This window comes from Cryptomeria japonica, chromosome 4 (assembly GCF_030272615.1).
Source record: "Cryptomeria japonica chromosome 4, Sugi_1.0, whole genome shotgun sequence".
Classification (NCBI taxonomy): domain Eukaryota; kingdom Viridiplantae; phylum Streptophyta; class Pinopsida; order Cupressales; family Cupressaceae; genus Cryptomeria; species Cryptomeria japonica.
In genome coordinates, this window is record NC_081408.1 from 414,726,806 (window position 1) to 414,750,216 (window position 23,411).

The 23,411-nt window shown below is 36.7% G+C and overlaps 1 protein-coding gene across 2 annotated transcripts in view; it reads right to left on the bottom strand.

The window, feature by feature from the left end:
- LOC131030884 (CDK5RAP3-like protein) overlaps positions 1 to 23,411 on the bottom strand; it is a 148,863-nt gene that overhangs the window by 66,943 nt on the left and 58,509 nt on the right. For both annotated transcript variants that reach the window (XR_009102955.2, XM_057961842.2), the window contains exons 6-7: positions 2,656 to 2,805; positions 1,913 to 2,509 (exon numbers count right to left, since the gene is read on the bottom strand). Coding sequence is in view for 1 of the 2 variants with exons in the window: in XM_057961842.2 (XP_057817825.2) it covers positions 1,913 to 2,509; positions 2,656 to 2,805 (747 nt within the window). In the remaining variant the exon portion in view is untranslated. The remainder of the gene's footprint in view (positions 1 to 1,912; positions 2,510 to 2,655; positions 2,806 to 23,411) is intronic.

The window sequence follows — 23,411 nt, forward strand, 5'->3', positions numbered from 1 at the left end:
GCAGCAGTAAAAGTAAATATGCACTGCTGCTCATATAATATCCACAATTGTAACCTTCTTGAATAGATGGAAACTAAGACTTCTCCAAAATTGAAAGTTCTTCTCAAATCTAGCCATTATCCTCTGTCATTAATTGGAAGTAGATAGTTAAGTACTAAAGGGCATACCCAAGTAGCAAATAGTTCCCAATGGCTTTATAGTTTATAAGCTTCCACCTTCAAGTCAAATCGTTGGAGGCTCATCTTCACCAACTAGGAAAACTTTTGTTTTACCTCATTAAGTAGCATTCCAAAAGCTTATGCAAAAGTGTCTTCTAAATAGAATGGTGCCTTTTACGGATTGTTCATCCAATCTAGGTGTCGAGGTCAAATTATCAGCAAAATGAACATTAAGCAGCTGGCTTACCCTCAATAATGAGATTTCTCTTATTTCCTCATGCACTCTATTGCCCTATAACAAACACACAAAAGCATATGTTGTAATTACATACAAAAGAAGTGTGCTAAAATTTTGGTTTGTCTCTTTCAAGACAACTCAAACCAGAACAATATGTGACATAAAACCTCTCTTAAAATTATAAGGGGAGGCTTCTTGGAAACTAAAACCAGCCCTAGAAACGAGGCTATAGACAAGATCTACAATTGCTAACACTAAGCATAATTTCTCTTAGGAGATTCATAATAGGTCAACATATAAAAATAAATTTTCACCCTTTCTTTGTCCTTGGATATAAGCACAAAATTTGAAACAATTCTTTCTCACAAACAAGATGTTATGACTTAAATCAATGCGATTGAATCTAACACTTACCTATTAATATCAAGTATGAAAAATGTAAACAAAATAACATGTAGAAATTGGTCCAGGCAATACATTGTAGCAAAAACTTAGCAAACAGAATTCTCAATCTGTCATATGGTCAACTGACCAGAGAGCTTCTAGAGGAGGTAAAAGAGTAATCTAGATGAGGTTATGTGGCAGATGATGTACAGAAACGTTGAAGATTAGGGAGCACACAGAAGAAGCAAGACAGAAATACTTTATTGTTGTTTAAAGAGAGAATGCAAAATTGAGAAACATCGGTCACTTCCTCATAATACATCCTGAGCACTGTAAAAGGCCACCAGCCAATGAAAAGAAAAACTGACATGAAAACATGTAACATTCTTAATCAGTTGTCCAGTGAAACACTTAAGGCTTGGGAAGCTAACCCAGAAAGGATGTACAATAAAGGTCCAAAATGTTCAGAGAAGGGATCCAGCAGGCACGTGGCTAAGCACTATTGTCAAAATTTATGTAAAATTTCTCCACAATTTTGAATCAATAAAAAATAAGAATAAGTTATAGCCTTGCTACCTTGCATTGAACAGGCCACATCTACAAAGCAGCAAACCATTTAAATTATGCTGGGAGCATATCAGACTGAAGGATCTCTCTTTAATGAGTTGGGGCCTCCGTCTGCTAGTTTATATGTAGCTGTTAAACATAGGGTTATTTTCTCTACAGACACATACTACAAACTAAGGTACACAATATGATAATTATTTCCTAAATCATGCTCAACAAGAAATACCATAATTATACCCTAGGTTTCCTTCAAATGTAAAATATGCCAAGAAAAAGAGTCAAAGATTTTTAAGAATTTCAAATTTAGCATCAAACTTGAAGACAAAAGTGTATAATGTTTAGAACAGTTTTCTTGGGTCATGCTCTGAGAGCATGTGTTTATATATAAACTATGTTTCATGAGATCTATGGAACCAAAAAGCTACAGTTACTGCTTACAGCAATGATAAATGTCTCTGAAAAACAAAACATCTGGAGAAACATTTGCCAAAAATAACTGATGTACACAGGATAGAAAAATGGGAAAAACAGAAAAAATTAACAGTAAAAGCAAAATACTGAATACCTCAAACAAATCATCAAGAAGCTTATTCCTATATTCTGTCTCCAAGAAACGGCTATTTGGGTGCATTCCATTTTCAGCCCCTCCATTGTCAAAATGGTTTGCAGGTGAATCCACTTCAAAGGACATTTCACGTACATCTCCTGAAATATCTTCTATACTAATATCCCAGCAGATTTCTGATTGAACAGCTTCAGATGCTTCAGTATTTTCTATATTCCACTCAATCTCACCATCCTTAGAATCCAAAGACTGAGATTTATCATTTAGATCATTTTCCAGTGATACAAAATCTACATTTTCAGTGTGCGGATGCACATCCTCTTGCATTATGCCATTTTCAGATGTCTCGGTTTGCTCCACAGGCTCAATTTCCCAATCAATTTCAGCCATCTCATCCACTGCTGTATTTACATTCCAATCAATCTCATTCGAAGATATCTCTTTCTCAGATGCCGTGTTCAGTTTCTCATAGAAATTAAAATTTGTGTTAGATGACAGAACCTTGGAAGCTGAAACCTCGTGACTGGCAGAAACATCAAGAACTGAAAGGCCAGCATGAATATCTCTTAGACTTGCAAGCACATTGTCGGGATCTTTCTGAAATTGCCACACCAAATATTAGTCTTCACAAAAACTAATGTCTGCTTGACTGATACAACAAAACAGACCTCAAATAAACTGTAACTTATAAAATTCTTCACAATTTAAGCTAAAACAGAACTATGTTGTTTTATTACACTTACCCCTTTTTCTGTATGTCCATGTTTGACAAATGCATGATAGTATTCTAATGCTTGCTTAATAGTGTCACCAGAGAGAATTTCCACAATCTCACCAAATGTCAATGGGAGTGTTTTGGCCATCTCCAGGAGTTCTAACCTGATGTTATTCCCCTGAAGACCAGAGATATTAAGTCGTTAATGAATATAAAGGGCAAAGGAAAATTAAGAGCATAAAGGTAATATTGCCTTTTCATAAATTCCAGTTCAAATAGGCCTTATAAATGGTGCCATTGAGAAACAATCCACAAAGAAGTCATCTAAAGCCAATAGAGAAGGCGATGGTATGAATAGCAAGTGAATGATCAGCATAAATAGAATGCTTGAAAAGTTAGATAGGTTTGAGCAGGTGGAAGATTCACTAAGATGGAAAGTTTGGAAAAGTTTAGAAAAGTTCAATAAGATTCCACAAAAGTTTTAATATTATAACTACAGAATATATAAAATTTTAAATTACTTGTCACTTGATATTAATCACCAAATTGAATGGTAAAAGACATTTCTTTATCTTTTCATTTTTAACAGAAAGACTAAAATTTTTGTACAGTGAATATTTCCCATCAAGAAAACAATGTTTCCCCAATCAAAGAACGAAACATAGAAGGGTTTTGTGACTTTAGGCACAAAATGTAGATAATAAGAGATGAATTAAGCGGACCTCCAAAATGTGTATTGAGGTTTAAAATCTTCAATTGTCTTTGAAGTTCAACTACCCTCGTCATATCAGAAATACAATCTTTATTATTTTTTAGTTTATTTTGGAAACACAAATATTAAAAAGTGATATGCTTGAGTATATCCAGAATATAGTTATATTTAAGACATTAAATCATACTATGCAACTGCAATCATAACTAACGACAAATGTCCCTTTTTCTCAGATCTCCACACTTCTACGCTAATTTGGTTACTCCAATTAGTGCCTACGCTACCGGTTTGCCAGGAATTGAAACTGAGTCCCTGTCCAGTTCAAACCAGGTCCAGGGTCCTGGGCCAGTTTGCTGTGGGTCTGGACAGGGTTCTGGCTACAGCCTGTGGGTCCAGCCCACCCAGACCCGGGCAAGCCTAGGACGAATTTTGTCACCAATATGAAACGTCCACTGAATTTAATTTTTTTTATTTGTTTTTTAATGCAAAAAGGTAAATTCGCCCCCCCAACCCTAAATCTTGCCATACAAAACATCTAAAAGGCAAAACCAACTCATTTTCGCTATTGTGAATGAAAAACAAAAATATTTTGGCCCATTGCTGAACTTATTTTTTTGCTTACCATTGCATGAATAGAGTTGAAAATTGATCATTAAATGCTCCAAGCTGTTTGTTGTGCTATTCCTACGCATTTGCAAGTGTTGGTTTGTTGTCAAAGAGATCGTAGAGGAAGATTTCTTCAAAAGAGGTAGGTTTTTTGAAGCTTTTGGTTTTCTTTCCCTTACATTTTTACACCAATGAACTCTCTTATATTGTTTTGAAGTTTTTTCTTTTTGGTTTGTTTCAAATGTGTTGTTTACTGAACTTGTTGTCTTCAGTATTAAAATGACAACTGTTTCTAGCTCTAGGAGCCAATACCACTTCAAAACAAACCCACACTCTCCCATGGACCTTTCCCTCATTTCTTCACTTAACAAAATGCCAATAACAATTTTCCAGATCAAATGTTGTATCATCATTTTTTATAGACATTAAAAGGTTTTCCCATTAATTTGGTAAAAACCAAAGTAACACGATCCATTTGTCCTCTTCATCAATCTTGACTTATATTGATGCAAGCTGACTTCAAATCATATTAAAACTATTCAAGTGATCAATTACACAGCCTCCATCCCTCACTTTCAAAGAATATAAATTCTTTTTCAAAAGAAGCTTCTTCACCAGACTATTGGACTGATATAATATAACTAACTTCTTCCACAATGAATTTGTTGCTGTTCTTACAACACATTCATTAATACAAAATCTAGTTGACACAACCAGATTGCACTTCTTGTTTTCTTATCCAATTTTACCCATTCTTCATCAAACATACCTGAGGGTTTGGCCAAAGTAGATATTGCAGTTCACTAATCTCTTTCTACAAGAAGATTCTCCATCTTCAACTTCCACAACATAAGGTTCTGACCATTGAATTTGTAAATTTTAGATCTTGAAGTCCTAGCCATAGATTTAATGATATTTTGTCCTTTCAAAATCTTTCAATGTCTTACTTCATTTCCAATTATACACAAATTGCAACAAACCAACCACTATTAGGGTCTACCACTGCACACACTACAGTTTGTACTCCAATGAAATAGTAACCCACAAACAACAACCTTCTACTCTGATACCAAATGTTCAGACTTTCACCCTTGTTGTAGATAACCGCTAGATAGGGATGATGAAAACTTAATATTATTGTATTGAAATGACAATCAACAACATTTACAAAATCTAGCATGTACATAAGTAAATGGAATAATATGCATCGACAAGATTTACACGACATAAAGATTTATGTGGAAAACCCTTTCAAGAGAAAACCCACAATCAAAAGGCATTCACAATTATATTTTTCAAAATCAAAACAAATTCAAAACAACAATGTTTTTGGAACCTTTTACAGAATCTCAATCTACAACATACCCTTCTTTGCAATTGCTCTTATTAACATACACCAACAATGTAAATAAAGTCTCCAATGTTCAACCAAATGAATAACAAAAGTGAGAAATATTGGTGCATTCACACAAACTGATCTATATAAATGTATTCATGGGAAAGCAACTGCCTAACAATCCAACCAAGCCATGGAATACCAAGAGTCATGCAACTACAATCCAACCACACATAATGTCAACTTATTGCATAAGTCACTAAGTGTGATGTCTCAACGTCAATATTCCCTTGATACACTATGAATCAATAGTTACATCCTTTACACTATTAGCATACATCCTTTACACTATTAGTATACATATATGTTTCCAATATAATCACCAGTACAAGCTCCACATTTGGAGCAGCCTAGGCTGAAAAATAGGGACATTACAATCTCCCCAAAGATTGATTGTCCTCAAGCAATCTGAAATTGTATGCCAATACCAGGATTCCAAATGAACTTGAAGAACAACTCACCATGTTTTCGTTGCGCCTACATGATACAATTTGGAAATTTTGTGTGCTAACTCTTTGTTTTCATTTCCTACAGCCTAGCATAATAGCCATCCTGATGAATCAAGTTGAGATACCTGCAAGATCTGGAGTTTTCCTCTGTAAAATATAATATTTCATACTAGGGTGTCTCAAAGAAAACAATACTTGTAATCCCACTGTCAAACATGATCCCAGGTCTGAGACATCAATCTAGTTAACAAATAAGAACGATACTCACAACAACTTATTATGAACGTCCAGAAATATCATGGATTAGTTTGAAAATAATTATATTTTAACAGTTGTAGACCATTTAGTCGACATGTGAAATGAAAATTTCAATTCCTTCATCTGAAACCCTTCACCCAAGTGCTTCCATAATTTAGTGGCCTTTGGAGATTTATCCTTGCATTTGCTCAAATCTGAAATTAACAACTCATTTGTTGATTTCATCAAAATAAACAACTTAAAACTAACACCACAGCTGCAAAAATTAATTATTCTTATATACATTGACAATGGGAACAACAAAACAATGTAAATTGATTTTACAGCAGTTGAAAAGGCATCACAATCAATCAAAAATTTGAAGTTTTCTCTTTCCCTTGTCCACAAATGTCTACCATTACACCTGTAAGCACTCAAATGAAATTTCTCGAGGTCTGAACTGTATCAAAACAGCAGCATTAATGAAGAAATTCTGACTTGTAGACCACCATGCAGCCTTCTTTTTATCACTACCAACCTCTAATATCATCCGATAATGATCTCTTGCACAAAAAATATATATGGAAGCGGTAACCTCATGCCTATACTTTGCCATTCTGATATTCACAATGACTTTTTTACAGAGGAAATGATATTTAACACAGCTCCTCAACTTACCATAGTAATATTGTTTCCAATTACTTGGTAAACTCAAGCATGCAAGTTTTAATGCTATGAAAGGTTGATGCAACACAAAGAAAAATGTATCATGAAGATATACTATAACTAGATCCAACATATTGCATACCTTGATTTCATTCCATGACTCATCCAATGAATGTCTTCAAAAAGTTAAAAAAGACGAAGCCTGCATGTATCATCACATTCAATATGGAATTTTCATCTTCAATCTTAATAATGCATTCTTCATCAAGTGATCTACCTAGCCGATTTACCAACAAGAAACTTGTCATGCTTGACCACATGGCTTTGCAATTCCTCATGACATGACCCCTTGTCCTTAAAAGGAAAAACCTCTTGTGAACAAATAAATCGATCATGATAGAAAACTCTCTTCATTTACATGTCAATAGCAATCTTCGATGGTTTCTTAACCATATCACAAGGCATTATCTTAAATTAAGTCTGAAAAATTCACTTGGAACCCATATTCAGTGATTGTCAAATGCATCATAAGAAAATTGCTCCTCTAACCTCATGAGATCGCACTCTTGATGTTCTTCCCATAGGTTATCAACATGTTGAATCTTTGTGGTATGAGGAACACTAAAAACATTATGCAACATTCCATCACTTTTGCATTCTTCTTCATGTTTCCAATGGTAGCTTGGCTCCAAATTATAGTCCCTTTAAAGCTCACCAATTCCTTCAATTATTTGTTTGACCTCCGTAGTCCTTGTATCACATTCTTGTTCCATCAGTATGGCTGCAAAAAGTGACTGATTTTCTGCTTTGTGGAGTGAATAGTGAGCTAAACTTAATTCAAGGTTAAGCTCATCAACTTCTTTCTCCTTTTTTGTGAATGCTCTGTAAGCCTCTTCTGCAAACTTGATGGCGCAGTCTCTATCTGAAAGCAAATGCAAGTAATCTGATTTCATTGTTTTTAAAGCACCTTTGATAGTTTGTGTTGTCCTTATTTTTGAGCTTTCAAAAATGAGGGAACCCCTACAAATTTTTGCTCAAAATGTGTCGTTTTTGTCTCCAAGGCACGCTTTACGAGGTGAAAACTCATAATTGTTAATGCCAAATCATCAGGGGGTGTGTTGCCATTGTTGTCCAAGTTTTGGTTAGTTTTGGCCTTCATTTTCCTAGCTTTTTGTGCAATTTCGGGTTTCAGGTCAGTCACTACAAGTAGGAACGTTTTGCTGTCATTGCAAGTAAAGTCACTACAAGTAGGAACTTTTTGACCTCACTGCAAGTGGTAGGAACTTTTGGATGACATTACAAGTTAGTTCATTGTTTTAATTGTCAAGTTACTTGTCAAGTCAGGTTTTTGAAGAATCATTACAAGTTGTATTATAACACTTGCAATCGGGTCTTTAAGACCCGACTGCAACTAAAGTCTCTTTGGTTGTGCGTTTTTGTCAATGTCAAGTATTGCAAGTGTTTACTTGCAATCGGGTCTTAGAGACCCGATTCCAAGTAAAAAGTGTCTCTAGTATCCATTATAAGAGGCCTTTCAGATTTCTAAAAGGTGGTTGCAGATTCATATTTTCCCCTTTGCAGTTCCAAATACAACTTGTAATCAGAACCTCATGATCCGATTTCAAAGGCAAGCTATCAATTTTTGCTCACCCATTATCAAGCAATTCTTACTTGCAATCGGGTCTTGGTGACCCGACTACAAGTAGAGGTTTATCATTGCATTCCAAGTTTGCAATCTCCATGCTCACTTGCAATCGGAGTTCCAAGACCCAATTGAAAGTGGAAGTTTCAGCAAAAGCCTTCCCCATTTCGCCTCATGTGTAGTCGGGTCTTCCTTTCATAAGTGCAAGTCATAATGTTCTCAATGGAAATAGACTCTCACTTGTAGTTGGGTCTTCAAGACCCGACTACAAGTATAAATTGTATCGTTCTATCCTCTTTGCACACTTGCAATCGGGTCTTCAAGACCCGACCGCAAGTGTGAAGTTTATCATTACATCTCAACTTGGCAAACTTATTTAATTTGCAGTCATATCCCTCCATGCTCAAAGTGCTTTCCAAGAGACTATATCGCATATTAGTCACTTGTAATTGGGTCTCCAAGACCCGATTACAAGTATCCATTATAACTTGCTCTCAATCTTCACACTCACGCTTTCAGTCGGGTCTTGAAGACCCGATTACAAGTACGAGTTGTGATGATTTGCTTGCTTGCTATCAAATCCCCAGGTTTTGATTTCAAAGACAGATTATGAAGGCTTTCCTACAAGATTGCAAGCTTATACCCAATCAAAATGTTTACTTGCAATTGGGTCTTCAAGACCCAATTACAAGTGGAAGTGTAAAAGTTTTTCCCTACATTGCACTCGCATTCCATCCTCCAAAACCCGAAATTGGTCCAAAATGCACTCGAAAACACTTAAAAATGAGTCTCTAGGATCCAATTACAAGTACAAACTTGTATTTTCCCATTACACATATGAAGTTGCATGTTCGTTCTCCACAATTGCAAGTCAATGCTCTTGTTTTTCCACACATGTAATGCAATCCTCCAAAAACCAAAATTCACTTTTGAGCCCATTTTTGCATCAATTTATCCCTTCCCTTGTCAGTCTTGTTTGCAAACACGATTTATCAAACCAACAAATCAAGGCATGGGCATTGTATTATAACAATTTCATCTTGAATAAGGTGTTATGGGTTCTTCATCAGTAAACAAAAGAAGAAGAGATACAACAGTAATTCATGGGGCAGCCCAAGGGTCAATAATCCTCATGAAGTCATCCAGTGACAAAGTGAATCAAGCATGGAGAAAGAACACAACGAAGAGAAGAATTTCCCACCTAAAGAAATGGTACTACCCTAAGCATGTGATAAGGTTAAAGTTTGTTGCCCAAGGACACAAAGACTATCAAGGGTGCAAGTTCTTGTTCCGTTTCAAGATGCCATTCCCAAACCCGAGTACTTCAATTACAGAGTGTCTTATAATAGCATGAAGATCAAACAGAGGATGATGTAGATAGTCATGTCTTGGACACTTAGAATACTTTCTATTATGGATTTGTAATTTAGTTTTGACAAATTACATGTAATGTCGAAAATTGTAATTGCAGGTAATCACATTACTTGCATTCTTGTAACTTGCAATTATGCAAGTAATCACATTGCAAGTCGAAATGCAATAGGACTTGCAACGTTGAATAAGTCATAGTTAGTTAGTTAGTTGTGGAATAAGTCTCAGTTGGTTAGACTTCTCCCACAATTTGCTCTCGGCCCCTCTCCTATATATAAACAAGGGTGCTCTTTGTAATGATCATCTTTTGGCAATGCAACAAAATTCTACCAGTTTGTATGTGTACTCTAAGACTTTGAGCTTAGATGTAAATCAAATTGCTTTCAATGAAAGAGGCAAGTTGTGTTGAGACTTTGTTCCAATTCAAGTTGTTATGTGAAGACATTTTCTGGAATTGATTGTGATTTTTGTTCTATTGTTCAAGAGGGATTTAAATTCAATCCTGCTGACTTTGAGCTGCTAATTGTATTTAGAGTTATAGGTTTGGTTTTCAGACTTGGTCTTGCAGACTTTGAGCTTCTTATCACGTTTGAAGCTAGTGTAGAAAGCTCAAATAAAAAGATAACTTGTAGACTTTGTGTTGTTTTTATTTTTAAAGACTTGTGCATGTAAGGTGAAGTGCATCATATAGACAGACTTTGGGTTGTCGTGTGTTGTACATTGTTATCATTTTGAGAAGGTTGATAGGACAGTAGAAGTGCTAAAGACTTTGTGCTTGACAATATTCAGCAAATTCTAACCTCCATACATGTGTTTGGGCTCATTCATGCAACTGAAGTTTGTGCATCTCCTGGGTATTTGGATTGATTCTTTTGTCATTTTTGGGTGGGGAAAGAAAGATCTCTTATCTTGGTGGATCACCTCCTTTCATTTTAGTATTTCTTTCTTCCCTTTTCCTCTGCAAGTCATTAGGATTGGTTTAGGAGTACAATTTGGAGTGTTGAGTTGGTTCAACACCCGCACTTGGATTGAGAAGGAAGTCGGCCTTCTCCGAAGATTCAACCCCATTGTGCAAGGTCCCACACTTCAGGGTCGTTTCCATGTTTCACAAGGTTGTTGAGTTGATAGCTCAGCAAGGGTGCAAACTTTTGTGACAATACATACCTTCAACCCTGGAACCACAGTTATTGCCAAGTTGCACAACATCAAATGCTGATTTAAATATTTCATCAAGCTCCAAATCAGCATGCCCTTCTACTGAATTCTTTTGTGGATGCATCTTGCAATGAATTGTGTCTTTCATATATAGATTTGAATTTGTTGAATTTGTTGGAGTAATTATCTTCTTTTGTTGTCATACCCGAAAGATAAACACCGATAGTCATTCTTGACCCTCTTATGTAGTTATACAAGTCTTTTTTACTAGGATGCTCTATTTCAAGTAACTTCAAAAATTTGTCAAATGAAGCTTGGTCCTTGAATTTATCAGGTAATTCTTGATACTGATCAAGAATTTTGGTGGCCTCATGTTCATAGTTCCATTTATCCTGCTCCCTTATCAATGTTGTTAGGTCCTTCTAATATTTCCCAAATACCTAGAATAGTTCATTCATTTCATGGAATGACTTCATATTGCTATGGTCACTGAATACTGTCAAGCACTCGCTGAAACAAACCTACAACTGGTGAAACTGAATATATATAAGTGTTGGTCACTTACCAGAAGCAATATAAAATTGATCTTCTCACTATTAACCACACAGGCCAGCATGGTACACTGCTCTAATACCACTATAATATACTGCCCAAAAATTTTATCCAGAAACTTGCAAATTTCCAGAGTTTGTCATGTAGGCATTTCACCAAACACTTTGCATATAACCTAATATGAAGTATTTATGAGTACAAACACTCAGAGTTGCTGCTATTAAAATTCAAAATCGTAAATCCAATATATAATCATAGCAGTGTTCATCAAAATCCATTTGACATTTCGTCAAATAATTTGCAGCCATAACTATTTCAACAAATCTTTACAAATAATTACCATAGAATTAAATCTCGTAACTCCAATTGAACAAAACAACTTTTCTTTACAGAAACTAATGATTGTTGCACATAACAACTAATCCATGATAAGAATTTGTAACAAACATAATTTATTTAAATTCTTCGAAGCTACAAGTATCCTTAATTTTTATTACTAACCTCAGATAGGAGATGATTGACAAGCCCAGCCAGCAGTCAACCCAACTTTGACCCCTCCTTGAAGAAGTACAGCACCCCACAAGAAGGTACGCAAGCTATAGAGAGGTACAACAGTCCTAATGTGGTATGGAAGCCTCAAAAGAAAGTGATGCTTCTTTAGGTATAAGCTGGGGATAGCTTGGTACAGCCTAAAAGCTAAGTTGCAGGGTTCGCCGGGTTCAGGGCCTAGTACAGATCCAGTTCATTTTGGGTTCAGGTCCTGGTCCGTTCGCCTTGGGTTCGGCCAAGGTTCGTACCCGGGCAAGCTGGTTCGTCCAGGGCTAACCCAAGGCGAACCTGGACACCTGGGTGCCCAAATTTACAATGAGTTCAGACTTGCAAATTTTTGTGATTGTTTTGCAAGTTATCATGCAGGTTTAAGACTTAAAATTATCAAGAACAACAATAGACAATTGATAGATTTATTCAAATTTTTATGTCTGAAGCAAGATGAAACTAAGCAGCAAACAATTGAGTTCTGACCTCTTGCTTGTTAACCTTATACAATGTACCAGAGCAATGCTCAATCACAACAGCAAAATACCCATGCATTAGGTCATTCTGATTTACAATTGAAAAGCAACAAAAATATTCAGTTTCCTGAGCTCACTTTCTTGACTACTCATTCTTCTTCTTCATCATCTTCGATGGCATTAGTCATTTCCGTGAAAGACTTTTGCTGTTATTCTTGACTGCTATTGCATTTATTCTTGACATGCAATTAGTCTTTCATCGTCTTAGTGCTATTCTTCACTGTTATTGCATTTATTCTTGACTACTATTGCAAGAAGAAGAATCCATTAGAAGATTTAAACTTAGTATAAAGTTCCAATTGTTGCAAGTTGAATTTTGAAACAATGATACTTGAACTTGATATTATCATTTTAATATTTTGATATTGAACTTGAAGTATATGATGCTATGATGGTATGAACTATGATCAGGATGATAAGATTGCAAGTTTATGGTGTTTTTGTTGCTTATATGATATTATGTTGCATTCTAATCTTAATTCATGCTTATAGGCTAACTAGTTCTTTGAACCCGAACCAGAACCGGCAACTTAGCCTAAAAGGCTACGCTAGCCTAAAAATTAAGCTTTTAGGCCCTCGAAAGCATGCATCGACCCCATCCTTGCTGCTTAGGATGTGTCTATGGTACAGCCTCTTTGTTGGGCTAGGCAGGAGGTATGACTAGAGTAAATTCCTAGCCATTACAAAATATTTATTATTTTAATTCATTCACTTCCTATACACACTGCTTATAATTTCTGACTTTTGCACCACTGGTACACGCACTATAATTCTTGGTAAATATATTCTCCTGCACATACAATACTTTATAAATTTATATTTGCTTGCAAAAAATTTATCAATTTACTACCTATAAATCTTACAAACCCTAAAAAGATATAGATCCCTTCAACACAATCTTGAGCATTCAGCACATTCATGAACCTTGGCTGGATCCACCTCTTAATCTTTTCTGCACAAACTGTGACCCTAAATGAATCACACAGTGTTGGCTAGGGAGGAATTTTCATCACCAAAACCAATCTTACCTTAGGGTTTCATCTAAGCTGGAAGAGATGAACAACATTCAAGATGAATAAAATGAATCTCCTCAACCTCTTTCTATAACCCCTAAGGAACTTTCCAAAAATATATTTTAAAATCACTTTTTTTAAATAATAATCATTTTAGCTCTCCTTAAAAATGACTTTATTTTGCCCTAGGTTAACGCACGTTATACACCATTGATTTTGCAAACAACGGCTACGATTTTTTTACTTGTCAATAACACGGTGTACGAATTGACGGTTTTGGAGCCAGAAAAGCTGAGTCCTTTGTTTTCTATATCCTTTGTCAGAATATTGCTATCCTTGGTGTCATTTATATAAAATTTTGAGGTTTAATATTTTGATTTGATGTGTATGGTGTTCTTTGTTCTCGCAATCTTTTGGTTTGTTTTCTATGTTTGTTGGTAAAGTTTGGGCAGGATTTTCTTGGTAGTTGTTCTAACGAAGTGTCTAGTTTGAATTACAAGTAGCTAATGTTGGCAGGTACCATTTTGTCAATCCCTTCCTGCTTTGCTACTTCCCAGCTTGCTCTGCTAGAGAAAATTGTGTTTCAACTTCCTCTTGGTTGATAAGATATCCAGTGATAGTATCTTTAATGGACTGTGATGATGTTAAATCGGCAGTTAAGGATGGCAGCAAAGGTAATGTTAATGCACAGAGCAATGGCAACGATTAAGGTAAAATGGAGATGGTTTTGAATAAGAAAGGAGGTAAACATGCTCAAGGCAAACAAAATGACAGTGGTGCTGGATACTGCTAATTTTGCTGCCAGCTACTGCTATGATGGAAATGTTGACAGCATTTTCAAAGGCAAAGAGACCAACAGCAGAGGAAAAGAGCAATGTTGAGCCCTAAAATGCTTGTAATCAAACCTAACTCCAACATGGTAGACATGATTGAAAAAAAAAGGAAAGGCTGAAAAGTATTGCAATTTTCTTTGTCTGTATGGATAAAGATATTCTGCCTTCTAGACATGTTTTTTAATGATTGGACTGCAAATATTTGGGGAAAAAAGATGGCATCTATGTGTCTTTTTGTACAATGATACAGCAGTGTCCATTTATTGTTTTCTTTAAAAATCCAAACATGCAAAAGAAAGTGTTAAATAGATCAATCTGGAACATGAGGAAATTGGTTTTAGGGCCATCTCATGTAATCCTGAACCTACCCCGTGTAAGATTCTTGTGTGGTTAGCTCCATGGTGAGTGGAAGTGAAAAACATTCCTCCTCAACTATGGGCATTTATCCCCCATGCCTTCAAACCTCTTGGAGATGAGTTGCAGGTGGAGAACACCAGGTTCACCCATCTGTATATGAATGCCAAAGTTCTTTTGGTTGTCAAGCTAAACAATCCCATTCCTGAATTTCATTATTTTCAATTTTAAAATAGGGTGATTCAATGTAAATTTTGACACTTGGAGGGTTTAAATGCTTGTTTCTTTGTAAAAGGGATGGGCAGCAAAGAAAAGACTGCCCTAAAATTCTCTGAAAACCTAATGGCTCTAATGATGACAATTATTCCTCCCCTCTCTGAAGAAAATGTAAACATTGCCCAAGATAATGTTGGCAAAGATTTTGAAATTGAAAAAGTGGATATGGAGGAAAGCCCATGCAAGAAATATGACTCCTCTTCAGTGGAATATAATGTTATGCCTGTTAAATCTCCCTCTGTGATTAATAATTAATGCAATATGATAAATAACATCAAAGAGCACCCAAAGGTAAAGAATCCTCTTATTTGGTAAAAGAAATTGTTGATAGTAACAAGAGACTTCCAAGCTATCCATGTACTGTAGGACGCTAGCACGATCAAGCAATGTGAATAAAGCCATACGGTGTTTACGGGGAAATCAAAAAGACAAAATGCCTCAATAGAGAATATTTGCAAGCTTCCTAACCCCATAAAAATTGATTACTTCACAAATGATGGTAAAAAATAAGAAGAAAACAAATGGAGCCTTCCTCTCTCAATCCTAAACTTGGCAAAGCAAGGAAGTAATTATAGAGACTGCACAAGGGACCAGAGGCCTTTACCTGCCTATCCTCATGTTGTGACGTATTCACACATCGCCCCATTGCAAATGGGGACCCCTACTTTTTTGCTTTCTGGGGTTTGCTTTCTAGGTGTTTAGGGTTTGTCTGTTAGCCTTTGCATTTTGAGTGTCGCCAGGGGATCAATAGGATGGTAGGCTTTGCTTGAGCCAGGGGAGTCAGCAAGTGCTCCAGGTTAGGGTTTCTTTGAGAGTCTTCCTTAGGGCCTGGTTTTGCTCTTGTTGCTAATTGTGTCTTGCTTTGTGAGTGGGTATCATTCTTGAAGGTCCGAGCTAGGTCAAGTTGGTGAGTGATGAAGTCTGGAATGTCATCCTGATCTTCAAATGCCCTGAAATTTGGCTAAGTCTAGAATGTCCTGATCCTGAAATTTGACTAAGTCTGGAAAACTGAAGAATCCTCCAAAAACTAGATTTTGCAATATAACTCCTGGAGGTCCGAAACCACTCTCAAACATCCTGGAAGTATATATGGAATATAACTTAAAGTATAAGAATTCTTATACTTAAATGTTATATTCCATAAAATAATCCTGACGAAAAGGCTAAAATGTCAAAATTCACTCCTGACCCTTCCAAAGGGTCCAGAGCAAATTTCAATTTTCTCTCCTGACCCTTCCAAAGGGTCCAAAGCGAAAATTCACCAAAGACTCAAGATCTCGCCTAAGTCAAAGAGTGGTTGAGCAAGTTTGCAAGGATATGGAAGGAAACGGATCTAGGATCGAGTCTAAGTCAATAGTCAGTAGTTAAAAGGTGAATAGTTAGCTAATAGTGAATAGTCAGTTGATAGAATAGCAATTAGAGTAGAATAGAAAGAGAAGGCAAGGATTGTTGCCAAGATGTTATTGTAAAAGATTTGTAAACTTCATTGAAGAAATGGTGAAATATATGGGTCAATTCAACAATTTGCATGGTCTTTATACTTCTTAGATTTGATTTCATGTTATTAGATGAGTGGAAGAAATGTGTTTGATTGATGGTGAAATTCGTATATCCATAATACTAGCAGTTTGTTGATTGCAGACTTGCCTTGTGTAGTCAACTGGAATCATTCAGTTTAAGCTTAACTTCAATTCTCGCTTCTTCACTGATATGCATCAGCCTGATGGTGTCTATGCCTATAGCGATGATCTGAACATCATAAAGTTTTCCTCCGAAGATCGCACTAACCTTGTGGAGATGATCCTAGGATGTCAAAACAAGACTTAGTTAGAATTTCATCAAAGATTATTCATTGCTCCTACATTCTTAGTGTCCGAATTAAATCCTTTCCTTGCCCTCATCCTTTTCCTTTTTTTTCAAAATCTAGACTAGTGAAATCCTGTGTTCCAGCAATATTCAAAGCAAAGCAGACGTTCAATCATCAAGTGTAAGTCCCCTTGTGATTCCAGCAAAATCACATCGTACCATAGAGAGCTTATCCACGAGTAGAGATCCTACATACAAGAACCTTGGAGTTGCCTCGACTGATCCTTCGGCGAGATCTTCAGCAGTCGGGAAACTTTGCTCAAGAGAGGATAAGGTACCTTTAGGTATTTTATTTTGTGTTTGGTCGTGTACAAAATACACATCAACACCTCCCCAACCTGCCAAATATTAAAATGAGCTTCAACTGTGTGAACTGGTATGTTAGGGGTATGGAAGCCACTAATACAAAACAAATACTAAGGTCCTTTTGTAACTATAAGAGCATCTTAGGTTGTTTGTTACTGCAAGAGGTTAAAGATGTTGGCCTTTTTGTAGAATTTAAGTTTTAACTTCAAGTCTGTATGCAAAAATTCAGAATATTTCATTATTGATCATCAAAAGCATAAATCAGGGTATTGAATCAAGATTCTCCCCTTGGAACAGAGTGGTGGTTTGGGTAGTGATTGAACTTCAAGAGAAAAAAAGATGGTATATGTGTAGTATGTACACATTTATTGGTATCAGGGAATGTTGACGTTGTTGAGAAAGCCTGTGAAGGGTATGACACTACTGATTGAAATTTGAAAAAGGTGGCAAGAGAATAGGTTAAGTAATTTCTGTATGCAGGGTTACTGACCTATGATGCCCATTGAAAGAGGAAATGCCATATGAAGAAACTTCCAAAAACAATCATTGTGTGAAAGAACTTTAGACTGAAGTCAAGAAAGAAAATAGAAATGTCAAATGCCAAACATCAAATGCTAAATTCCATTGAAGGAAATTTACCAAAACAAGAGTCATCGATAGTTTGAAAAGCAGTTCTTGATTTACAATCTAAAGAAGCCCCAGTTGCAATTTACAATAAAGCAATGTCACCAAAGGCAATTTAAAACCAAGTTGTGTCATCCAAGGAATAATGATCCACAATTCTGTTGTGTTTGTTTTTTCTGTCACGTGAAATTGCACTTTGTCTATGCATTGGAAGAAAGGGCATTGAACATTATCAATCAAGTTTTTTCTTTCTACACAATGAGGGCACATTATTTCTACTTGCATTTCACACACTTACAATTATGTTTGCTGCTACTCAACCAGAAATGAACAAAATAAGTGCATTTCAGTCACAATATTTTTTGCAGTCATACTTTAATATGTCAGAATATGGTATATACCATCATGATTTAGGGTAGAATGATTATCATTCGCTGAATCAAGCACGCACTGCTCCCAATCCAGTTATTTCATGTTTTTCATATTTGTACATAGAAAACCAATAAAGTTTTGGTTTGTGAAACACTTTCATGGCATGTATGTTATAAGAAATATTAATATCTGATTTATAAAAATTAAAACAGTGAGAAATTGTGGGAAATAAATCTTTAGTCTATAAATTTTGAAAGGGTCCGAATAAATTTAACTTTTTTACATATCTGTGTTCATTATGCAAATGGCAAATCTAGTTCTGTCAGAGGTGTCAAAATTAACTGGGTAGAATTTAATATTTGGAATCACAAGGTGTTCATGATTGCTAAGTATCAAATGTGTAATTTCAAACAATGAAGTCAAAACTACAATAAACCCTGAGGATTATGACAAGCATCATAAGAAAGCATGTTGTTAAAACCATGTGCATTGATAACTTTATTTCTAAGGTCCATAATGCTACATCTACAAATGATCTATGGCATGGTTCAAAAAACAAGTACCAAACTTTAAAAAGATGTCAGGTGATATAATTAAAAAACTTCTTGTTTTCTACCAAATTGATTGAGGGTGGCCGTTTCTCAGCGCACATCATTAAACTGGTTGGCTGAAAGTCAAACATTGACATTTGATAAAATCAACACATACTTGTTATAAGACAATCCTCTTCTCAATCTATGATCAAGCGAATTGCTTGAGAACAGGCAAATTTGGGAAGGGCGGACTGTCATGACACAACCCAGTACAAAGTGAAACAGTTAATCGCAAAGATGAAACTGTCTTATGAAGTAAGACTTATAGATTCAGAAATGAAACATGCTACAGCAATCAGGGTATTATAGAATAGAGATTATGGAACTTACCATTTGATTGACCCTCTCTCCCTCTAGCAATAGTGGTCTCCTCAAAACAGGATGAAAGATTAGTTTAGAAATAAACAATAAAGCAATGAGAGAGTGGTGTTGACGTGTTTTTTATGACTACGTCGAACACAAAATAAAGTTACCAAGGGTCACCTTACTCTCTCTTGAACAAAATTAGTCCGTATCCTAAGATTGCACGAAAAGTTCAAACAGCTAACTCCAAGGTTCCTTCAATGCGTGGACATGACTCAGTTGATTGATGAGTTTGCTGTTAACCCAAGGGGCCTTACGTATTCACTTGAAGAGGATAACAAACTTATGTGAGTTCAAGGATTTTTATGTGAATGATTTGCAATGAAATCCCTATTTTTTGGATTTTTGGATTTAAGAGATGCAGAAAAGTAAATGAGGAAAGGTTTAGAGGACTAAGCTAAGGCTAATCTAATCCTATGAACACGGAGACGGGATTACTTATGCAAAATCCAACCACGCTTCGCTTTGCCAACAATGCACAACTACACGAAGGCGGTGCAATCTTCAAAGGGTGTGTTAAAGATTTTCAAATCATCAGTAGAAACCATCAAATCGAACAATCTCTACTGATAATCAAAGTTAAACATACACAAATAACAAAGGCTCGGGCTAACTTTGCATAGTATGCAACAATCAGCTGCACACCAAAAGTATGAGCACGAATCTTGCAACAAGCAATCCTATCAAATCCAGTCCATCTAATAACATGAAAGCAAATCTAATCTATGAAGAGAGCAAGACCATGCGGATTGCTAAAATAGAACAAGAATACACCATCAAAGTCGAACAATGTATTAAGTTGGCTACTTCAACAATCCTTAGCAACAATCTCAGACAATAATCTCTCCTCCTTACAAATGAGGGGGGTCACCCGTTTATATAGGCTCCTGGCATTGACTACATGCAAACCCTAAAGATTTCCCACTCAAGATACAACAAGGTGGAAATCAGCTATTAATGCCCACTAAGCCCATATACAACTATTCAAAAAGCCCAAAAATGGCATCCATCAGTGCATTGAATGCACCCCATTACATCAAACATGCCCAAAATACAATAAACATTTTCATGCAAGAAATAAACGCCCATCATTCCCCATGCGACAGCTCCATGCGTAGAGAATCTGTCATAGAATCATTAATAAGGCGGTCGCATGCAAGAAGATTCCTCATGCATTCAACATGCATTGACCAGGCTGCCAGTAAGTCAAAATATTCCTGTAATACGTGCATCACCACGAAGCCATAAATGCACCATCATCTCCTGAATGTGACAGTCGCATGCAAAAGGAATCTGCTATTAATTCAATATGTGTCGACTTGGTTGTCACTTGGTAGGAAACCCCTAGAGAGAGAAAACTCCAGGAGGGAGAATTCTCTCATGATTCCAAATCTGTAAAAAAATTCGGATTCTAATAAGATTTGGTGCCTAAAAATGGAAATTTCAATTTTATTCCCGAGGGCATTTCCGCTTTTCCATTCCTCCTTGACCCTTGGATTTTCATGCCTTAGACAATTCTCAACTTCCTGATTGGGCCTGGAATTTTGACTTTGATAGAGGAAATCCATCCTTTCCATGCTCTTCCTTGATACCTTGACTTGGGCACCTGCCTTTAGACTTGGGCAATGATTCTGCATTGGTAAGGAATTTTGTGATTTTGAAGCTTTCCATGACCATCAAGTTTTGGAGCTTCCATGACCATCAAGTTTTGGCATCAAGTGATGGAATTTTGAACCTTCTTGGATTTTCCATGCCTGGGCCAATTTGGCACCCTATCCTTGACTAGGGCGGAATTCTTCATAGGGCATGGAACTTACTCTTTTTCAAACTTTCCTTGAACACTTCATTCTAGCGCCCTCCTTCACTGCTAGGTGCAATTTTCCTTAAGGCAAGGATTTTTGCTTTTTTGATGCTTTCCATGGACAGCCTTGCTTGGCACCATTCACCTGGCATGGGCGCAATTTCTTTATGAGGAATTCACTATTTTCCATGAATTCCATGGCTCCTTCTATTTGGCGCCCTATGTAGTCCTTGGGCACTATTTTTACTAAGGCAAGGAAATCTTGATTTTTCACATTCTCCGTGACCTCGACTTTGGCGCCCTTCCAACTCCTAGGGCAGAATTTTGTACTAAAGGAGGAATTTCACACTTTGGAGTTCTTCCTTGACTCCCTTGTTTTGGCGCCCTTTCCTGTGCATGGGCGGATTTTTCACTAAGGCATGGAATTCATGATTTTGGTTTTCTCCATGGCATGGGCACTTTGGTGCCCTTCCCTGTGCATGGGCGGATTTCTCACGGCATGGAATTCATGATTTTGGTTTTCTCCATGGCATGGGCACTTTGGCGCCCTTCCCTGTGCATGGACGGATTTCTCACTAAGGCATGGAATTCATGATTTTGGTTTTCTCCATGGCATGGGCACTTTGGCGCCCTTCCTTGTCTTAGGGTGGAATTTTGATTGAGGTGAAGGAATTCACAATTTTTCAAACTTTCCATGTTGACTTCATTCTGGCACCCTTTGACCTTCTTGGGCGGATTTTTTGTGGTGAGGAGGAATTTGGCAATTTCCATGCTATCCATGGAGACTTCATTTTGGCACCCTCACTTAGCTTTGGGCTGATTTTGACCATGAAGGAGGAATTCACACTTTCCCTGCTTCTTCCGGACTTAGGAGAATTTCTGAGCTTCTTTCGGATTAGGCTACCATATATGGATTTGAGGTGATTTCCTCGACTTAGATAAATTTCTCGAGCTTTCCACTTCAGGGATGGGCTTTCAACACTTAGCCATTTTTTGACTCTCTCTGTCTACTTTCTAACCTTCTGGAATTAGAAGTAGTCGTGAATGCTTGGCCTTCATCACTTCGCCTGAATAGTCCTACCAAAAATGAACTTCCAAAAATAAAAACCTTTAGAGCGTCAGTGTTAGACCCCTAAAACAGGACACATAATGACTTACTATAAATAGAAACTTACTAAGAATAGAAATTATTAAAAATAGTAAGTTTTATTTTTGGCCAAATGAAGACATTCTGGGACACAGTAAAATCCCTAAAAATAGGAACTTTCTAAAAATAGAAAGTTGCTCCGTTTTGGCTCAAATTTTACTGGGATCCTTGAGGGTCCTGATTCTAGTTCCATGCTTAGTTTTTCCAAAAAAACCTAACAGAAACCCCTAAAATCTAGGACTAAAGGCAGAAACCCTAAAATTGACAAAACGAGCCCTAGACTTAACTGATTTGGCTCAAACGAAAAGCGGACTTGATCAATATGACCCTCAAACACTTGCAAAGCAAAGAGACTGACAAGATTGTTGCGAAAAGACCCCAAACACGAAAGCCAAAAGACCAAGAGGGCCTAAAAAGTAGGGGGTCCCCATTTGCAATGGGGCGATGTGTGAAAACGTCACACCAAGTGGGTTAAGCATGAAGAGGCATGAAGGGTCGAACGGTTGAAAAGGGACACCACCCATTCAACAGTCGCCACTTAAGGGAAAGACATAACCCTCCACCACAATGGAGGGGTATAAGAAGAACAACATTCGGCATCCAAAGAGGCAACGAATTAGACAAATCAGATTGAATATTAATAATTAAATGTACAGCAGTTTGAGTATATTTGTGGTTTGGTATGAGTTCTTTACACATAGCATGATGAATATTATTTGTATCTGCTCAATATTGATTAGGATATGATGTTGTTTACGACTGATTATCATAAGTAGAATACATGCATAATATTGGATTCTTTATATTACTGATTGATTATTATTGTAGGGGTGAGGGATTACAAGGAGAGGAATTGCAAGGTATTACAAGGGGCTGCAAGGGGTACTGCCTTTGAGCTTTAGAAGAGATGGGCTTTTGAGGCACTCTATTGTGAATACACCTCATCCCTCTATCATGGTGAATTAATATACCAAGAAGTCCAATCATAGGAAGTAGGGAAATGGATGGCAAGATGAAGGGGAACAATTATAGGACACCTCACTAGGTACACAACCTCATATGGATGGCGCAAGCCACATGAGGCCAATAAGAAATATCTGCTCTTGGGCATAGGGTAGAGGATCTCTAAGGCACCTTATCGAGCCACCTTATCCTAGCTTACCTATGGTTCAATTTCCCCAATAAATTAGAGGTGTCTTATGATTAAGTTTATGTTTCTAACCCTAGTAGGAAAGTTACTTGGAATTACGATTTTAGGGCAAAAACTAAGGTATTTAAAAAGGGGACATTACATAAAAATTACAAGGGGGGTTTATCAACAATATATTTAACACTAAGTTACACAGTGTTTCGAGGATGGGGACGATGGGACGGATG